The sequence below is a fragment of the Branchiostoma lanceolatum genome, chromosome 18, assembly GCF_035083965.1.
Source record: "Branchiostoma lanceolatum isolate klBraLanc5 chromosome 18, klBraLanc5.hap2, whole genome shotgun sequence".
In the NCBI taxonomy this organism is placed as follows: domain Eukaryota; kingdom Metazoa; phylum Chordata; class Leptocardii; order Amphioxiformes; family Branchiostomatidae; genus Branchiostoma; species Branchiostoma lanceolatum.
In genome coordinates, this window is record NC_089739.1 from 7148770 (window position 1) to 7169715 (window position 20946).

The 20946-nt window shown below is 40.9% G+C and overlaps 2 protein-coding genes across 8 annotated transcripts in view; both read right to left on the minus strand.

Annotated features, from left to right (window-relative positions):
- LOC136423820 (uncharacterized) overlaps nucleotides 1-15600 on the minus strand; it is a 71536-nt gene extending 55936 nt beyond the window's left edge. For 4 of the 7 annotated variants that reach the window (XM_066412153.1, XM_066412157.1, XM_066412152.1 and 1 more), the window contains exon 1: nucleotides 15504-15600. The gene's annotated coding sequence lies outside the window, so the exon portion shown is untranslated. Of the gene's footprint in view, nucleotides 1-69; nucleotides 593-4781; nucleotides 5344-15503 lie in introns of those variants that run through there. The other 3 variants (XM_066412151.1, XM_066412150.1, XM_066412149.1) reach the window with 3 other exon arrangements.
- A 1959-nt stretch (nucleotides 15601-17559) lies between these two features.
- LOC136424673 (uncharacterized) lies at nucleotides 17560-20094 on the minus strand. Its single transcript, XM_066413298.1, has 4 exons — nucleotides 19819-20094; nucleotides 19386-19501; nucleotides 18823-18952; nucleotides 17560-18119 (listed from the first exon to the last, which is right to left on the minus strand). The coding sequence occupies exons 1-4, from the start codon at nucleotides 19871-19873 to the stop codon at nucleotides 17560-17562; spliced, it is 861 nt and encodes a 286-aa protein (XP_066269395.1). The 5' UTR covers nucleotides 19874-20094.
- Nucleotides 20095-20946: the final 852 nt, after the last annotated feature.

Genomic DNA, 20946 nt, shown 5'->3' on the forward strand with positions numbered 1-20946 from the left:
ATAAGAGAAAAAGAAGGGTACTGTGCTTTCTACATATCAACTCATTCACTACAAAAACTGCTGACTTACCTTATATGTTACAGTACTTTTCTGTCTCCTTTCTTACATTGGTCCATTCAAACGTTGCTTCTGTTAGTTTTAGATAGCCGAAGTTGTAATGTTCCGATATATCCCTTGGCTTGTCACCAATGGTCAATCAGAGGTCAAAATGCACTCAATTCCATGTACACATACTGTACCTTCCTACTTACATCTAACGCTACACCTACACGGTAGCCAGACGGTTACACGTATGATCAAAAGCATTCTGATGTCTGTACAGAAGTCGGTTTGCATAAACACGGCGTGAAAGCTTGGCTCAGTGTTGGTCTGTTGGACCGTAAGTTTACACAACCTATCCACGGTACTGATAAGGGACCGAACGGTAGGGTGTCAGGAGGGGAGAGCCATACATGATCAGGGGAGGGTTAGGATGGGGTAAATTTCTGTAGGACAGTTGCGTTGCTGGTGTATCATCATACTTCAAGAAAAAAATGCTAGACTAAAATTAGGTACCAATCTAATTTGTGTGGTTATCAGATTTATAAAAGTGATACTTAACTGGAAAATTGGTATGAAAACAATGTCTAGTCAGTCTCCTAAATATAAATACAGTATATACATTATGAACAGTTGAACAAATTTAAAGGAAAAGGTAAACTTTTGTTACTAAATTTAGACACCTCTGGGGACCAGTAAAATCTGGTCTATGTGGACAGGTGTTCACTATAGACAGGATTCTTAAAATGGGAAACATTATCAGGGACCCCAAACTAGTGGTCAAAATGACCAGGTGGTCTTTAAGTAGAGGTGGTCACTAGTGCTAATTTGAGGTTGTATGTTTATTGGTGACAAACACTGTTGATGTTATATGTATGTAAACATGTAAAACTTTATGATACTACACGGAGTAAAGTTTAATATTGTTCTACACTGCACTCACTAAATAGAAAATTTATGACAGAGGATTCTAGCAATCACAGGCCCACTACCATTATCTTTTCTACAATAGCAAGAAAATGTACAATATTTACTGTATAATAACACTTACTGGGAGTCCTGGCTACTGTGTTATCTAAACAATGGGGTGTTTATTCAAATAGGTGGAGTTTACCTGAACTACATCATGTACTCTGTGAGTTTAGTTTTCAGGGGTGAACCATGATTGTAGTAGGGTGGGTCAATTTGCATCAAACTCAACAAAAAAGTAAAGGTCCTATATAGCCTTTTTGAGGTCGTAGGGGCATGGGTACCACTATGTCTAGGGCCGGGTATTGGAAGATTGAGCCCAGTTCTCTCCTTCCACCGGCTTTTACCCCCCCCCCCCCCCCCCCCCCACTGAAGACAGGTACCCATTTTTACACCTGAGTGGAGTGACAAAAGTCGTGCGACATGGCCTTTCCACGTACAAGGTAATAGATTGCACTGAAACGGACAAAAGAACTGGAATTTGACACAAAACAGCTTGTGATCTCTTTTTGGAGAAATTTAGTATGTACTTCCAATCCAAGTTTTAAACACAAATCTACTGAGTAGAGATCACATCAATACATGATCCTTTTCCTGTAAATTCAAAAGTGGTGGCTGCACAATGCACCTTGTAACTTTATATCCTTTCAAACAAGTCACAATCAGTACTGCCGTATATGCCAACAAGACAGCAAGAACAAAAAGTTTTGATCCAACTTTCCAAGTTTTAAACTTAAAAAAGTAAAGATCATCATGTCAATTGATCCTTTTCCTGTAAATTCAAAATTGGTGGCTGCACAATACACATTGTAAATTCATCCATTCAAACAAGACACAATCAGTACAGTATATCTTCATGCCAACAAGACAGCAATGACCAAAAGTTCCAATCCAAGTTTTAAACTCAGTACAAACTTCTTTGTTTAACCATTGTGTAACTAAGGACGCAGCCCTGAGACTGGATTACTGAGGTTTGTGATTAATCCAGATAAAATGCACTAAAGCAGCGCTAATGTATATCCTTATAGGGGTTAATGTTTCTAACAGCCCACCTGTGTTTGCACCTGCATTAAGGAATGTCAGGAAGTTATAAATGTCAGCCTTACAACTGGGGAATCAATGTACTTGTTGGTAGGCAAGAATGTTAACTGTTTCCTTCACCATTGTTTTGGTGTGACACATTTTGCTGAGAAAGTTTAAGACCTTGAAAAATTACTAAGTTTGAACGAAAACTGCAAGACGAAATGTGTCCTGTTTGGAAGGAAAGTGACTTTTCAGCCAAAGAAAAACAATAAAATTGACAGAGAGACTTAATACTAGACCCAGTATGAAGCATATTAATACATGTCAGGAAGAAAGCTCTATCATTGGCTTTTTATATCCATTGGACAGCTACCATACATGAAGATTGTATCATTCATAGCAGGATATTTATCTAACATTCAGCCAGCCTTCGCAACGGAAGCTTATCTAAATTACTCAGTACATGCCCAGATACTAATACTATACGGTAGCCATGTGTACATGATGTAGTTATGTGGAAGCACATAACATACTACATAAGAATATCTAGTTGTCATTCAAAAAGATACAGTTTCAATCAACTACAACGATTTACTGTTGAATAGTAACTTGAATAGTAGCACTCAGGTAACTTGTTTTTTTTTTTTTTGGAGATGACCTTTTTCTGCTCTGTGATACTTTCTTCATCTTTTATGACCTTTAACCTTCAAAGCGCAAATTTGGACAAGCCATCTTTTTCAGCTCCCTACATGTAGCTACTGGGGGATCTTATATGATAAACGACTACAGTAACCGTTGTATTCATAGCTAGAAAAGCAGCACTATCCAAAATAACACACTGCATAAAATACGGGGTGAAACAATTTGCCTTCAAACCAAAATGTTTGTCAAAGTTTTGCACAATAGATTTGACTACAAAAAAAACAGGTGTAAGATGTAGTAATTAATTACTAGAGGCAGTTACAGTTCTGAGTGTTACAGTAATGAATCGTTTCTGCTTTCTCCCTCATTAAGCTCAGTCAATAGAAATTAGGTCACACGCAACGGTACAGACAACACATGACAGGTATCCAGGTGTGGGCATGACTTTGTAAACTGTTGCTAAGCAATGCCATTGATGGTATAAGGTGGTAAAATGGGTGTAAGGAATTTCCTCAATCAATGTGGACAGTGTTATACATTCATTTTTCATCAGGATTTCTACAAACCTGTTTGTAGTGGCCACACAAATCAGTCTATAGACAGGTGGTCACTACAGACAGGATTCTTAAAATGCTTTGTGTCAAAGGGAAAATTATCATAGAGACCACCAAAAAGTGGTGACATTGGCCAGGTGGTCCTTATGCAGAGGTTGTCATTTTTTCAGTTCTCCTTGGAACATATCTGAAAATTATCTTTGCTTATGTTTCCAAAATGACTTAGCCTGTGAATAACATTAACTACAAGTCACTTCAACAAAGGTTTAGCCCCAGAAGTGTGATCAGAACCAATTCGGACCCTCATAATACATGTATAATCTACCCTGACAGTGTGGGGGTCACTATATTACTATAATACTACATTATAAGACAGAAAATCTGTATAAATATTGTTTGCAATGTCATGATTTCAGAGGTCACCGCGAAATCCGCACACAGAAAACAACCTTGGATATTTGAAGATTTACAGTGAATGTAGATGTCACCTTTCATAATCATAGGGTCATGACTCGTGGTATTATGAAGAACATAATCTATGTCCCTTGGGCCCACTCACTTACATAGATCATAAAGATGTATTCAGCTGGGTATAATAGTCTCAGTTCATGAATTTTAAAAGAAGTGACAACTTTCATTAATAAAAGATTCAGGTTGTACAAGGACGTTATATAGAATTCTTAGATCCCTGAGTTTTAAAGGTATTTTGTTGGCAATTTGAATGCTACAATGTAGATGATCACACTAGGCTTTGTGGAAGGTTTGACAAGAATTTTGAGTGATTCGGTTAAGTAGAGAGATTTTCTGGCTGGTTAGCAGATATAGTCAATGTTTAATCCTTTAAGTATACTATAACAGTCTATGTGCCATTCGGTACCATTGATATAAATAGCAAAATACACAATGCAATTTTCAGAATCAATTTTTTTTCAATTAGAGATTGGCAAGGTAAGAGAATAATTCTATACTATAGGCATTTATGATGCATCACAGAAAACAGATATACAGTATTTCAAGTCCTGCGTAAGCTTGCTAATTTTACAAATCTAACTTTAAATTTCTTCAATCCAGTTGAGAGGCATACAGTGTACATTGCCTTGATTGCAACCTCACTGAAACCTTTATACATCTATGCAACATTATGCTGATAACTTCATTCTTGGCCTTTATATACAGAAACATGTTTACAAACAATAAAATGCAATTTGCAACAGACACCAGGCAATTATCCAAATCTACACTGTCTTGCACTGTACAAGCTATCATGTAGTTACATGTACACGGAAGTATTCTGTTCATAAGATTCTATCCTATCTAATTCAAAATCTCAGAAGTTTTGAAATATGACAGTTACCGTGGTACAGTTCCACCCTGTATAACAAACTCTGCCCCCCCCCCCCTCGACTACTCAACCCCTATCACAACCAACGATCTTACAGTATCCCAGCAGTTAAACCACAAAAGCACACATCACGCCATCAATCCCCCTCCCCACACGTGCACACATACCGCCCAACCACACATGCAACACGCACGAAATGTACGGTAACTCACACAAACTCACGTGCAGTCCCTCACACCACAAACACCGTTGCCATGTCCCGCGACCGCCAGCGACTTTCCCAGTGCGTGTCGTAAGGTTTGTGTTACCACGAGTAGAAGGCAGATATTGTGAGGGGTAAGCCAACCCACCCGCGTGGGACATTGGGCATATCGAATGACTAACGCCCGATAAGTTTCTGCGGTTTACGTTTCTTTTAAAAGGTGTGCGTTGCTTAAACATGGTTAATAATGGCCCATAGTCTTGCTGTATAGCAATGCACAATGTAAGGGTGTGACCCCATAGAAATATCTTACTGTAATACATGTATTATGTATAATTGAAAGATCATCCTATAATGCATTTAATTCAAATTTAGATCAAGGATAGATACAATCTTTACATTTTTGCTTGTTACATTTTGTAAGCACAATATGCTGAATGGCTATAATTAGAATCTCCTGGTGCAAGTGCTTGAAATGCTAATGAATAAAGTCTTTAAATAGAGTTGATAATCAACAAAAAGATCCAGTTGATTTACAGTGTACGATGCATTGCAAAGGTAGCTAGCAATATAAAACTTATTTCTTATTAGTTAAATTCTAGTCTAAATATTAATTAGATAATGTTTCAAATAAATATATAATATCACTGCATGATTGATATTAACGGGTTTGTACCCCGGCTAGGCAAAAATAAAAATTAAAAGATGCCAATGCATAGATACCTAAACAAGTCTAAGTTAGCAAGAGTCTAAGGTTAAGTTAACGTGCAAAACTATCATTTTCATTCTTATAACAATCAATAAAAACATCAGCATGTTACCCTCTAAATCGTTGACATTAAAGGTAGAGGTCAACAGAAATCCACACCCTTCTGCCGCCCACCGCAGGTATCTTTGTTTACAGATTGTGTAGGACAGGTAAGTCGCTGGGAGTCCAATCCCAACCCCCTTTGTGTGCAGGTATTGTTGGGCAGGTAACTCACCTGGAACACCTTGATCCGAGGATCACACCTGACCTGTGTAAACAAGATAGGGCCGGGCACTGCGAATCCAACTGGCTGGTTCTCGTCATTTGGGTTTGAGTTTACTGTAAATGCCTTTAAGTTCGCGATGATTTAATTTTGCAGTTAGGGATAAAATGGGTCACACCTGACCTGTGTTCACAAGACCTGGGCACTGCTATCTCAACTGGCTGGTCAGCATCACTTCATCTGATTAAGATAGAGAATAGTACCTTGATCTACATGATTTTTTTTTGCATATAGCTAAGATAAACAGCTTGTACTATCTAAAAAAATCTATATTCAACTTAGGTACTCTTTCAAAAGGGTTTAAACAAAAGACAGGTATATCTGTAATAGACTTAAAAGTTCAATTCCTTTACCTCTTTTAAACAGGCACATTGCACTGATGTCATATTCTAGGGACTTGTAGTTTTACCGTAGCTTGAGCAAGATGTGTGCGCAACTGCTGAACAGCCTGATTCCAATCTCAAATTTGTTGCAAAACAAACTCCAACAGTTACCCCTATAGGTGTACACATAACACAAGACTACAACAACATACAGAAATAAATCTTCTAATAGTGCACCTATTACATTTGAACAAACTTTGAAATGTAAGCTAGCAGTACATTAACGTGAGATTCTACTTTTTTTTTAAAGAAATCTGACCAGGGTGCCAAATTCTGGCCTATTGGTATAGGAATTGTTGGAATTCTGTTCCCAACAGTTACGTAAAAGGCATTGTTAAGTCGTAATCCTAGCACAACCTTCTTTTGTTACTAAATATTCCACAGAGAAACAGGATGGGGGCAACATTGAAACGCAAATTTTTGTTTGTGCAATGCATGACCAGGAAACCGCCTCATGGCATAACACACCAGGTTTGTACTGAAGAGCACAAGCTGCATATCCAGACAAATTTATTTGATCCACTCACACCAGGAAGGACCCCTTCTCTTTTCAATAAGTGTATTGACCCCGCGGTTCTTAAAGGTGCTAGGTATGGCTTTCCCGAACACGGGACCTCTTATGTCCTATCCAAGGGACGTCCCTTGCCAAAGCCACATGTATATAGCTTAGTACTCATTTTCACCTGAGTGAAGTGAGAAAATTTGTGTGAAGTACCTTTTCCAAGGGCACAACATCTACAGGGCAAAACATCGTCAAGGAATTCTAACCCAGGGCCTCCACCCTTTTAACACAGACATAAACCTTAAAACCTACCTGTTTTCCCCTACCTCTGCACAGTGGCAACAGTCAGTCTGTGCAGGTGTGAATTGTTAAGAGGGCAGAGTTATTTTTAGTGCCATATACTACTTTGCCACTGTGTACCTGACAAACTAACAAACACAGGGGAAGAAAGTCAGAGTGAGTGTATCGAGTCTCTCCGACAGGAAGAGCGATCGCTGACAAATAGAACGTGTCGAGTTGCAGAAGAAGACAGTTTACATGATAACTCAGGGGTCAGGGGTTCAATTCCTAAAGCATGTCTGCTATCAATATAAGTACAGGCTTGTTTTGTTCTATTGTAAGACCTTGGCACTAAGATGTTGAAAAAGTCAACCGAAGGAAAGGAATGCCACACTTATTGAATGGGCAAGTTTAACCTTCTCCCTGCTGCCTACACCAGTAACCAATATACAAATTTGGTGCCAAACCTTGGCCGGTTTAGGTTAAATGAAATAAAATAAAAATAAATGACAAAAAAAAACTATAAATCTTTAAATTCTCCAAGACTGTGGCGTTCAGATGAAAGAATCTCAAGATGCCCTTTTACAAATAAAGGTCGTTATGACCTTCCTGACAGAATTGACTGACACCGTATCAACAAAAGAAGACAAACTATGTTCAAACAATTTGCGTGCTCAGTATTGACAGCATGAAAGAAGACATTTTTTCCTTTTACACATACTGGACTTTTCGAATATCATACGTCACATTAAAAACTATCTACTAATAGAGCTGTGCCAAGTGCTACATGTAATTATACAATTACAAGTGAAGAAAATTAAGAAAGGGATAAAAATTTGATGTTTTGAAACAGAAACCCTATTCACAGTCTCATATACACAAATACCGTCCCTAAACATCAAATTTGTGGACACCTCATTACGTTCTCACAATATTTGGGCATTAGTTGGGGTGTGAAGACTTCAATAAGACATGTGTTTGACAAAGTGACTATACTGAGCTGTGTTAGGTCTAGGAAATCCCTCTACAAATTTGCTCAACACACATTCTAGACAGCCAGAAATAGAAACCAGGGTTTTCAAATACTACTTTCTTTTTAGAAAACAAAAGGAAGTATATCATTAAGATATTCTTGAGATCTGACTGCATCTTTCGATGATCTCGAATTCTCTGTAAAAGCTTGCAGCTGCTTTTTGCAACACTTGGTTGGGTTTTCAAGATCATTAAGAAGGAAAAAAACATCTTGGCATAAGGACACACCAAAGTGAATCATTGATGAAGTTTTCTCTTTGGACACAGTTTCTAAATGTCATCAAGTGGTACAATTATATCAAATATTGTAGTGGAGCAAATAATTACTATGTGTAGGAGGGGAAAATTGATAATACTGTAGATGGTAAGGAAGAAAGGGTTCGGTGACACATAAAACAACTGCTAGCAAATCATACATGCATGGATATGTTTGTCCTACAAACAAAACGAACAGTAAGTACACAAGAGAAACTGTGAATAAATATGTTCAACATGGCACTGTAGTGTTCTTGTGCAGTTTGTAGTGAATCGTAACATAACATTTTTTTAAAATCAAAGACATGTAGTAGGTCACTAGAAATTTTATGACGGGCCAAAATGCAGCAAAAAGATCTTGTGCTGCAAATCTGCTTGTTTGGTATTTCCATTCTTGGATTATCATCTATGATTGATTAAAAATCTACAATATCAAAACAATAATAATGTACGGTACTACTAGTATTTGCAACTAAGGCACCCATGTATCTAATAAATGTAATACCCATCGATACCAAGCTAAGGAATCTTTGTTGATACTTGTGGTATTGAAACCTTTCCCTCCATTCAGACTAATCATACTAATAAGGTACATTTGGGGTCAAAGAAAAAGTACAGTCAAACCTGCCCAAGGCGACCACCCGGCGGACCCAGCAAAAACGGTCGCGATGGACAGGTGGTCGCCATGAAGAGGATTCTACTCACATGTTTCCAGGTCGAGGTTTTCAAATACAGTACGTAAATGGGTGGAAAATTATGTGAATTTAGACAGCATGACCCCCACCAGGTTCAATTCTGATTGACAGGAAGATCCTAAAAAAATTGCATTTTCCGTTATCGATGTAATAATTGTATACCGCTACATCGTGTACAAATTTTCGTCATAATTTTTACTACAAAACAATGGTTGCCTCGATGATCTTGCAGCGCCCTCCCGCATTCACATGTTACATTAAATAGTACACACACACACGCACATCATCGAAGTTTTAAGGACTAAGACAGATCCCTAGAAAACGCCTGCTGGTCCCAGCCTTTTTTTGGGCGCCGACCGCTGGATGAAAAGGTCAAAAAGTTTTCGATCTGACAACTAAAGACGAAAACGGAACGGTGTAATTTCGTCGCGCCGCGACGCCATTAGCTCTGTGCGACCGCATCGAAAGGTAAGTCAGTGCAGCAGAACGCACAGCGTCCAATAAAAGTTTGTGAGATTCATGGGAATAAAAAGAAAATAAGAATTTTAATTTTCACCAATAACTAGAGTATTCGTAAATGTTCATACACAAAAGCATCGTGTTTTAGAAAAGTCAGCGCTACGCCAAATCCGGGCCGCCCCAAATCCAAGATGGCGTCGGGACCAAGGAACAACATTTCTCGCCCGATGTTTTGCCCACCGCGAAGTCATTTTTCGGCGGAATTTAGCAAGACATAGACACATTTTTGTTGAAAATACAAGAAATAGATAGTAATTTCTGTGAAATCTGCCTTTTGACGCCATGCACTACGTATTCGTTTTGAAAATTGAGTTTAAACGGAACTGAGCCGCGTTAAACTATAAGATTACGATAGGCACAACAACATCACAAACATTTGTCTTTACAATGTTTATAGGGGGAACGTTTTATTAAAACACTTCATGGAGGAATCGATGCTATAACATTGCTATTCAATATATTTTTGTCCTTATTTTTGTCCTATACAGTCTTGAAAACATTTCCTTGAAATCCGACAGCAAAATGATCTGATGTCACCACACGCTTAAAAATTAGGCGGCCGCCATGGGCAGGGATTGTGCTCTGTGCGGTCCCAATTCGTGGCGGTCGCGGTCGCGTTGGACAGGTGGTCGCCTTGGGCAGGCAGCTTAATGCCTGTGCCTATGGGGAAAATTTTCGGGACCGAGAAAAAGCGGTCGCCATGGCCAGGTGGTCGCGTTGAAAAGGTGGTCGCCTAGGCAGGTTTGACTGTACTCACCAGTAAAGTGTGAGCACAGAAAGTGTGAAACAATTTAGAACAAGAGACTGAGGAAAATCCTGGCACAAAAGCGCAAACCTAGTGGACCATGGAAAAGCCTCCCTCACAATTGCTTCAAACAACCACTTACAACTAGGTTAAGAAAACTTCTGCACGAAATACAGACAACAAAACCCCCAGGCTGATAATGGTATGGCCCAATCAGGCATTACATAGATATTAAAGACGGTATCTGCCACTTGCAAAAGGGGGGTGATGGATGTTTGCCTGCCTACTTTGTTAGTGAGTGCACAAGGACTTACCCAATGAGGCGAGCAAGGGTCCGAGAAGAAAGGCGCGAGTAAATAACTCAGCTGGGAATGTTTGCCGAGCGGACAATGTATCAAAGCGGGGCAAACGTGTTTCTGGCACAACTTCGCTCTATCAAGTGATCGTGTGTCAACTCAGGAGTGCAGTCAACATGCCAACATGGAAAGCAACTACAGTCAAACTACAGTGTGTGTAGCACAAGTGACCACCTCTGCATATGGACACCTGGCCATTGTGGCCATTTTTTGGTGGTCCCTTAGTAACTGTGCCTTAGATAATTTTCCCCATAATTGGCACAAGTGCTAGCATCAAGAATCTTGTCCCAATAGTGACCACCTGTCCACAGTAAGGTCACTGTAAACAAGTTTGACTCTACTTAAAGATTATACCTGTGGTTTAGAAGAATCATGGTTGAAAATGTTCTTTGAAGTTTGAAACAGCTCGACGTTGAATTTGGAAGGTACCTTTCTACAAGCCCAAATAAAAAAATCACACTAACACAGTGGGTCTCACCCAGTTGGCAACCAATTGCTATTAACGTTACATGAAACTTACCTGCATACGGTAGATAATAATTGACAATATTAAGATTATACTAGTATACAAAGAAAATTGTTAAAATTTGTTACCTGAAAAGTCAATAGTCATGCTTAGAGACCACACTGAAACAAGACCTGGTAACGTACAAACATGTATGAGGGTAAACAAATATAAGAGCACATACTAGTATACAATATGTGACACGCGAGTGTGTACCATACATGATATTTTCCTGATTGCTTATCAGTATATTTCATACACCCGTTGGTTTATGGTATTTCTCTAGACTGAGTAGACAGGTGTGCTAGATCTAGAGGAACTAATTTTATCAGGTCAGAGAATAACGGTTTATGAACGTATAAAACTGCATCATTGGCACTTACCTTGTTTATGTAATAACACAAAGTCATAAATCACATTTTAAACAATGTAAAGTGGGTGCCCAAATTGACTCTAGTTAAGAGTAGAGTAGAGTTTCTTCGGCCAGGTAGGAAACGGCTGGTTCCATTTTAGGCCGCTCTTCACTTTTATGTCACAGTCATTTCCAGTTTGTGGGGGTTGTCTAGAGCTCGGAAGTCAAAGTACACCTTGTGTTTCCAGATGAGCCTGTCCAGCCTCTCCTTGAAACAGTTTATGCTGGGAGAAACCACTACTGTCTCGGGTAGGCTATTCCACCAGGGGATCACCCGGACGCTGAAGAAGTGTGCTCTTCTGTTGGATTCAGATGTTTTCCTCTTTATACGTAAACTGTGTCCTCTAGTTCTAGTTTCCTCGATCAAGTCAAAGGGCTTTCCAAGTCATACACTCCATGGATGAACTTGTATGTGTTGATCAAGTCTCCCCTAATACGTCTGTAGACTAGAGGTGGTAAGTCCAACACTCTAAGTCTCTCCTCATACGTCATATTCCTGAGGCCAGGGACACGTTTTGTTGGCAATGCCCTCTTTTGAACCTGTTCGAGCTCGAAAGCTAGTTTCCACGAGTATGGTGACCACGCTGGTGCCCCGTATTCCAAGTGTGGGCGGATTAGAGATTTGTACAAGAGTAAGAATACTTTTTTATCAACAAATTCAAAGGTTCTCCACATAAGGCCTGCAACTTGGTTGGCTTTGTTGGTTATTGCAGCTACGTGATTACTGAAGTTCAGATCCTTATCTACCATAATACCCAGGTCTTTCTCTAACTGTGTGAAGTTCAAAGATGTACTTGCTTCTTTGTCCGTCATAGTATATACAAAGTCAGGATGACCTTTTCCCAATCTAATAACAGTACATTTCATAGGATGAAAGTTCAGTTGCCAATCTTCTGCCCAGCTTTGTAGTTGATGTAGATCTTTCTGTATGACGGCACAGTCGTTAACCTTTGCTACTGGACGGTAAATTTTCGTATCATCCGCGAACAGCTTTAGGTCACTTTGCACAGTCTCAGGTAGATCGTTAACAAACAAGGTGAACAGCACCGGACCCAGCACACTTCCCTGTTAAGATCGTAACTTCCTTGAATTCTAGCTAAGAGTAAAATAATTTTTTTATCAAGTGCTGGAAAATAGATGTCCAAACTTTACAAAAAAGGGAACACACGTACATGTACATGTACATGTTACTTCTTTGTTAGTCATACGTATGTATGCATCATATATGAATTGTCATTTGTCTGAACCAAAGCTTTCTCTAACACCCCCTTTCCACTAGAGGCTGCGACCGATGAGCAACCAAGTATTCCTGTGCTACCTAGCCTCTACCAGGCTCCACAGGTCGCTGGAAAAATTGTAGAAATTGGCCAAATAGACGGATAACATGCCAGAGAAGTTACTAGTGGTCCGCTATATTAGTTACAGTTTGGTCCCTACCTCCGTAGCCGACTCCCCACTATTCACTCTATTTTGCCAATTTCTACTATTTTTCCAGCCATCTGCTGGGGCCTGGTAGAGGCTAAGCGTAAGAGCTAACCTTCCACTCCAATTTGGTGACCGTATCTACCATCTTCAGATCAAAAGGTGCAAAAACCGAAGGCTCTGCTGCAGTACCATAACAGGCCGCTTGTCGACCCAAAACTTATCAATTCAAGGTCAGATCAAGACCGACTAAATAGACAATCGATCTAGGGATTCTCAAAATACTACATGTCCTTAGACAGACAGACAGACACAATTTAAACACTCACACACACACACACACATGTACACGCACACACACACACACACTACTTGTGTCACGCACACACACACAAATGATTCAATCCTGAAGGGTTAGGGTATACCAAGGACATTATATAGGAAGGACTGAGCACGGAGTCAGTCCCCCGCTGCGCGCTATTGTACAGACCCGCCTAACCCCGCGGCGATCTATTGTTTCCGCCCTCCGGCGGCGCTCCTTTGTTCTCCCCCGTTCAATTCATGTCTTCCCGCCAAAACCCTACAAATGAGCCCGATCATGACGTCACGCGCTCCGATGCTGGCCGAACACGGCCCGAACCTACCCGAACTACGGGCGAGATGCCTGTAGTTTCCGCGGATTTCCTTATTTGGGAAGCAAACGTGACGTGTGCAAACGGCAGCAGCTTCTGGGGAAGACGCTGGCGGCCATTTTGATATGTGTTCGGGCGCTGTAGAGTAAAGATTGGTGAGTTTACAGGCTTTTTCGTGGAAATCTCATAAAGTTTTTGTCTGTAAAACATGTAAGAACATTCAACGATTTATGCTGCTAAAACATAGTTACATCATTATTTGTGTATAAGTAAACGCTTTTTTAAAAAACTTCGAACGGTTTTGTTTACATTATTGTACAGTTTACTACAGATCGCTAGCGATTTTTTTGTGATCGTTGAGCAAGAACATTCCTCAATTTTTTACAAATTCCGTAGATGGCCTTGCACGGTGAGCCAACAAAGTGGACTGTGACAGGACATGTCCGTATTTCGGGGGTTGTTTGCAAAGCCAAGCCGTTTGTTATGCCAGCACTTGCACGGGGAACATGTCCTGACATCCATATCTTTGTTAATATAACATGTAGGTTCCCAATCTTATCGACTCCCGATCTTGTGTTTTTTGCAGATTGCAAACTTCCGTGGAAGGGGCATGACCACCAGAGCGACGTCCCACGATACAGCGCTACCGAAAATACAACGCCGAGAAGATAACTAAAGATTTACGCATCAAATTGTTTGTTGGAACCAACCTCCAAAATTCTGTTTTTAGTTAAATGTAACACTACCTGTAAATATTGAATAAATACATGGATTTCTTGAATTCATAAATCTCTAGTGTGATAATTTCTTCTTCAATTTTCTAGTCGGTATTCTAGCTTGACGCAAGTGTTTTTGCCTGACGGTAGCGATGAATAAAGATCCCCCCTCCCCACAGTTCGGTTACGCCAGACTATTGTTGCAGCAAATTATAAACGGATATTGGAGGTACGATGTTTAAAAATATGTAACTCAGAAATACAGATCGTTTAGAAAACTAACTTATAAATACACTACACAAGGACATTATCATTATGTTGTGTTGCTTGATCTTGTGCTTGGTGAAGACGGCTCTCTTATAAACTTGCTTAAATCACACAACATGCAAGTGAAAGTGGTAGCTTTGTCGAAATTTTTGTGTGTTTTTTGGGACTTCTAGCTTCCCCGTTTTTTGACGATCGTCTCGAAAATCACTCAAAAACAAAGTCACCTTCGCCTGGTCCGGCCATTCTGAATTTGTGTTACAATAGTGGGCCGCTTGGAATCCATGCAAATCTGGGGGTGATTCGTATGTAGGTGTTAATTATTTTTACAACCATGAACCGAAGGTTCTTGAATAGGGACTGATTGTGTGCTCAGTCCTTCCTATATAATGTCCTTGGGTATACGTAAGGGTTGACAGGATCGTGACTGAGGACTGTTATAATTTCACACGATTATCATGGGAACATCCTTCCATTTAGAGACCAAAAATTGTTATTGACAGGCCAGGAACATCCAAGTGTTGGAGTCACCACGTTTAACATACCCTTGCTGTAAATGTTTTGCTGTAACTTTAAATTTGACACACATATCTGAGTTGTTGTTCATGGGACCAAGGAGGTTTAAACCTCCATGCGCCTCACATGAGCTTCTACAGTTTAGTACTAAGTTTTCTTCTTAAAATTCGTTCCCACCGAGCACAAAGTTCCCAAATCCCACAATACAAATCCAGTCCGGTGTACAGTCTGTATACAGACAGACAATGAGTTGATAAATCTGCCCTAAGCATATTTTTCTTTCCATAACAGTGACATTATTTCTAACTTTTACATCAGCTGATATGCGAAATCTGTGTCGTCTGCGTTTGTTTACCTGAAATCCTATCCCCCTACGCCATATACACTACCTCTGGTGGTTATGGTACCTCCTCTGAGATCTTAGATACTCACAAATCGCTTGAGAAGGTGAAGAAATGTGAAGGTTACCTCTGACAGCGCCAAGTTGTCTTCCGAACTCCCAAGACTTCTTCCGGCGTCTTCCGCGCCTTGGGAACAGACCCGGTGCATCACGGGAAATAGTAGTTAAAGATAAAGATGTCTAGTTTATTTTGAGTCTGATAATAAGTGAAAATTTTTTTATTGTACGTTTAGTAAATTCGATTTGGATGTCCTGACAAAAATAGCCTACGTGTTTCTGAAACAAACGACATATTAAACAGCAAATAGTCACTGTCAGTGTGTGGTTAATCAGAAAACCCACATGTTTATGAACGTCACCTGGCGTTTTCTACTATCATTGCAGCTATCGATATATTGATGTTTGATAATACTGGTCGAAAAGGTTGGCCATATCTTCCAAAGCCAAATGTGCATGCCTTCTGCAAACGTTTGTATGAAATTTGCATACTTCAAAAGAATTCACATAATACAGATCTGGCATGAGTTGAGTACATGTGTATTTTCACGCATTTTCACCACTTGCAACGTTACAAAGTTTGCATTTATCACATTCGCATTCATTCTGTATTATGACCTCTGCAATGATCTCTGCTATGTGTCTGTGCCTGTACAAGGTTAAGTTCATTTTTGGAGGAAATGGATTACTGCGGGATGAGTTCACTGACCTCGACGTTACTATTGAAGATAGCGGACCTGGTCACGGAGCCGAGGACCAAATAAACATATCTTTTTACCAAAATGTAACAGCATACGATGTTAACCTATCAACGCATACTGTATCTCGGTAGATTTCACCTCTTTTTGTGTATTTCTCATACCTTGCTAAGCAAACCGTTGAGTGTAATCAGTAATGACGCTATGATCGCCCGGGATTTTGTTGTGATTTCTTGTTCCCAGGGCCATATATACGCTGATTTGCACCAAAATATAGCAATCGACGATTTTTACTCTTCAGAAAAATCTGTGTTTTGGTAGATTTCACCCTTATTTATGAGTATTCCGGTGTATTTTAGTGTATTCCGGTGTAAATAGGCGGGCCGCATATCACGGGCAGTGTCAGAGGTTTTGCATCCCCTCAAAATGCAGGGAAAAGTGTTTCAGAGGGTCAAGATTTCACAATTTTCTCAGGCGAGTAGATCTTTGCCCCCTCCGATTTCAGAGCCCGGGTCCGGGCTTGGATGCATTAAAATCGGCTATACCAAGTAGTGCATAAGCCACTGCATAAGCTAAGTGTGCACGTGTTTTGATGTTTTTTCCCACGTCTGACGCAACGCCTTCCTGAAACGTTTACTCAATCAGGTTTACTTTGTTGGCTTTGGCGGATGACAAACGTAAGTTATATAACATTGAGCTTTGGGCAGAAAGTTGGCTATGACATTTCCCTTTCAGTCATATTGCGCTTTATTCTTGAATCCATTCACAATTTTTAAAACGCAGTAGAACACGTGATACTAGTATGTAAAAAAAAAAAACATACAAACAATAAAAGATTGTTCGCACACAGTTAACTGTTCTAGGGAGTCAACGTTTTCACAGATACAAATCGTGGGATTAAAAAAATAACTTAAACTTGTGAGTCGGACGCAATTGCTATCGAACACGAGACTCAAGCTTCCGTCATCTTATTGGCTAGCAGCCAACCAATCACAAGCGTGGAAATCATATTGAAATTTCCCTGAACGGTGCTGTCCTTCACAGAATGATTTTCACGCCACTGCTGTTGCAATCAGGAGCACAGTGACAGCATGCATTGCGCATGCGTGTGCGATGACGTAAGCTGTGGCCGTGGACAGGTGGTTGGAAGCGCCACTGGTGGTGTGTGATTCTGAAAATATCATTTAATGACAAGTAAATTTCCATCCTATATAACCGTGAGGGTGTGCTATCCTCTATCTTGTTTCTGTTACCTCATTTTGGACATTTTGCCTGTCCGAATTGAATCCAATCACTTTACAATATAGAATAAAGTGCACTATTACTTGTTGAAATTACTTGGTTAAACTGAAAAGCGTATCAATGACACAATGTCTGATAGGGAGTAACGTTACCCTGTGTATTGTACCGTCCCTTAATGATTTGCTAGTCAGACATTAGCATCACTGACAGATGAACCTGAAAATGGATAAATGGATATACTAGTAGATAAAATTGTACCTTGTTGTCCTTCGCATGCCAGACATAATCCGAACGCGTTGTCGCCGCAGTCTCTGTCACCCTCCGAACACGGCCCCCGCACCACCCGGCCTATGGCGTCATGTAGTGTCGCCCCCTCCCGCTGGGGGGCGGGGGACTTCGAAACCACGAACTTGGGCACAGTGGGAGGATAGCGAGGCTCGTAATGGTACTGGAGAGGGTACAGCTCATAGTTTTCTTCCAACGGCCACATATCGTCTTCGAACCACTCTCTCCTAACGTACGCCTTTGTGGCAAGTCCAGAGGAAAACCGGAGGTTTCTACAAGCGAGGTTTGCCCACTCCATTTGAGCATGGTCGATTGGGTCAAAGTTGTCGAGGACCCATCCTCGTACCGGCCCCCACTGTTGGGTGATGTTATCGTACAGTTCCACACAGCCGTAGGACGCTCCCCCCACCAGCCGGATACCCTTGGACTCGTCCGTCACCATGGTGACGTTGTTGTAAAAACCTGTTTGGGAAAATAGTGTAGGCAATGAGTTAATATGGAAGAATTCCTTCATCAGTGTGTACGGTAAAGGTAAACAGTACACGGAAGAAGAGTCGAGAGTTTGCCTCATGATTCTGAGGGTTGCAATATTGCGACCATCTGTATGAGGTCGCTTTTCAAGATAACGCAATGAAGGATGGTCCTCAAACTTAAAAAAAGTTTTTTTTCTACTTTCGGTTGCACAAAATTTGTCTGTGTCTTCAAAACCAAGAAAGAAGATTTGAAGATCAAGAGCATGGCAGTATGTTTACCTGATCCTGAATTGCAGCCAAACATGTGCTAGTGACCACCTCTGTATAGAACCACCTGTTAATTGAGGCCACTTTTGGCGATCCATCTTATGTTAGTTCTCGGTACGTACAAAACAACTTACCCAGACACACAGGTTCCCTACCCGGCCATGTACCGAAGGTTGCGACCTGTGCTTAGCCCAGTGGAAGTAAAAATGTGCAAAAGATTTCTTCTTCTGCCAAAAGTCCACTTGTTAATTGAGGCCACTATTCGGCGTTCCATTTTATGATAAAGGGTTAGGTATCGTAAAGGTAAAAATAGTCCCATAGCCTTTTTATCCATGTCTAGGACACGGTATTGGATGGCGGAGCCCAATCATCTCCTTCCACCTCCCCTACCGAAGTGACAGTTCTCGGACAAAAACATAACTTACCCAGACAGACAGGTTCCGTACCCAGCCATGTACCGTTCACCATGTTGCAGTAGTAGAAGCCGTCCGTCAGACCCTGGTTCCCGTCAGCAGGCGGGCCCACCAGTACCTCCGAGTCAGGGGGACAGCGGACCTGGAGTCAATGAAGACCTTTATTGTAATCTCCAAGCACTAGTCAGGCCATCTTGATTTTATTACATGTACATGTATATAGATTCTTCTTTTTTGTTCTTTCAAAACATCTTCGTTCACTTTCACCCGGGAATTGACTTTGGCATTCTACGACATTAGTATCCGTTTTCCGAAATATTTTTTTTGCAATTCACCGCATTTATTGCAGTTGCTGTGTACGATTTACAGTATGGCCGAAAATTTGTTTTTATTTGGAAACGGACGAATCAGACGTCTAGACCAAAAACTCGAAAAATGGTTCATACTGCTTTCTGTGCTGAGCACTCTGAATAAAGGAATGTGTATACATGGCACTTGAACACACCATTACCTTACCCCTGTTGTAGTGATTTCATAGCTATAGGACTTTAACTTATACAACAGCAGAATTGTACCTGACAGCGGCCCTGTGGAACTACGTCGTAGTAGCTGGGGCGGGAGTATCTGTAGTCACAGTTCACCGTGTAGTCGTCAGACGGCCAGGGGAACTCTCCACAGGGCTTATCGGAGACTGTAGGATAAAGAGAATTTTGTTAACTTAGGTTGCTGCTTAATTCATCCGCCACAGTCATGTTTTCAGTCATAAATGGTTTCAAGTATTGCGAAAATGGTCCTGAAAAAAAACAGACACACCATATCGTTAGCAAAGTTCACGCGACTTTCTGAATTTCTGCCAGTAAGGGCTATTGTTAAGATACGTCAATGTTGACATGAAAATAATGCACAGCAATTAGAATGTGCCATTGTACACACGCAACAAGTTCCTTGCACTCAGTACAGCAAAAGAAGACGAATATTTGTATTAAAACTTGATATGATTTTACGTACCTGACGCAGCAAGGGTCGTCAACACACACAGAAGGACGGATACAGGCAACAACATAACTGAAACAGCCTGGCTCGACTCCAAAGGTCAAGTTTTGACAGTAGACACCCGACTTAACGTTTAGACAAAATACAGACAGTACAAGGTGTTAGCTAGTCTCGATCCTATGTCTTCCTCTGCCGGTGTAATAGCCTATATTCGCGATTTATCGTCCCGGCACATGCAAAACGTCCTGCCCGTTTCGTCGAAGTTGGCTGCTGCGCACTTCCGCGTTACTCGAGCGGAAGTTAAATGACGTATGTTTACCCGTCCCCGCCTTAATGATATTGACCCTTCATGTCGTAATGCACGTACGCCGCTTTATAACGTAGTCTCTACTAAACCTCCCGTCCAGTTTTAAAATTGCAGAAACCTGCCAAAATTGGGATGATTGCTGCGGGGACTGACCGATCTTTAAATACTGCCTTGCAGAACGGCAGTACATTCTACTGGTCAAAACGTTGTGAATTTTTAAAATAAAATAAGCCAATACTCGCGAACGGCCTCCCCTCGAATTGACAAAGTTGTACTAAGCGGCCAAAATAGGGCTGCTTGATGGGGGACGAACATTAATGCCAAGACGAACCTTGTGCAAAGAACAAGTCACTGCCACCGGTCAAATCGTTGTGAATTTATGAAGTGAAAAAAGCCAATACGACTCAGATGGTTCTTCGGCCCGGTAGAGAGTTTAAGGTGCAATTGTGCTCTTCATATGATCTTTTTGTCCTAGGATTTTTAGCGGCGCTACGGACAGGACCGACGTTGGACAAGGATCTACCGTGCAAGCTTCCCCGTCACAAGAAGGCCACAGCTCACCGGGACGGACCCTACTCTTCTGGTCATCGACAAGTGCGATGGGTTCTTTTCAGGCACCGTCACCTATGTACAGCAGGAAAATAACTCACATGACGAATCTGCGAGCTCTAAGGGCATTTTCGGCTAGAATACGGCCGGTATCCTCTTGATTTCTGCGTGATTTTTTGAGATTTGCCGATGTTCGTAGTAACTTCGTACTCTCCACACAGAGGTTCGGCTCCGGCTGGTTTTTGACGTGTTTTTAGGCTTTCTATTTTGTCCCGTTTTCTTTATAT

Excerpts from the sequence above, each read along its gene's own strand:
- LOC136424673 (XM_066413298.1), bottom strand. The coding sequence starts at position 19,873 with ATGTTGTTGCCTGTATCCGTCCTTCTGTGTGTGTTGACGACCCTTGCT. Across the intron at positions 19,502-19,818 it reads GACGACCCTTGCTGCGTCAG|TCTCCGATAAGCCCTGTGGA; the intron begins GTACGTAAAATC and ends TTTATCCTACAG. Across the intron at positions 18,953-19,385 it reads TTCCACAGGGCCGCTGTCAG|GTCCGCTGTCCCCCTGACTC; the intron begins GTACAATTCTGC and ends CATTGACTCCAG.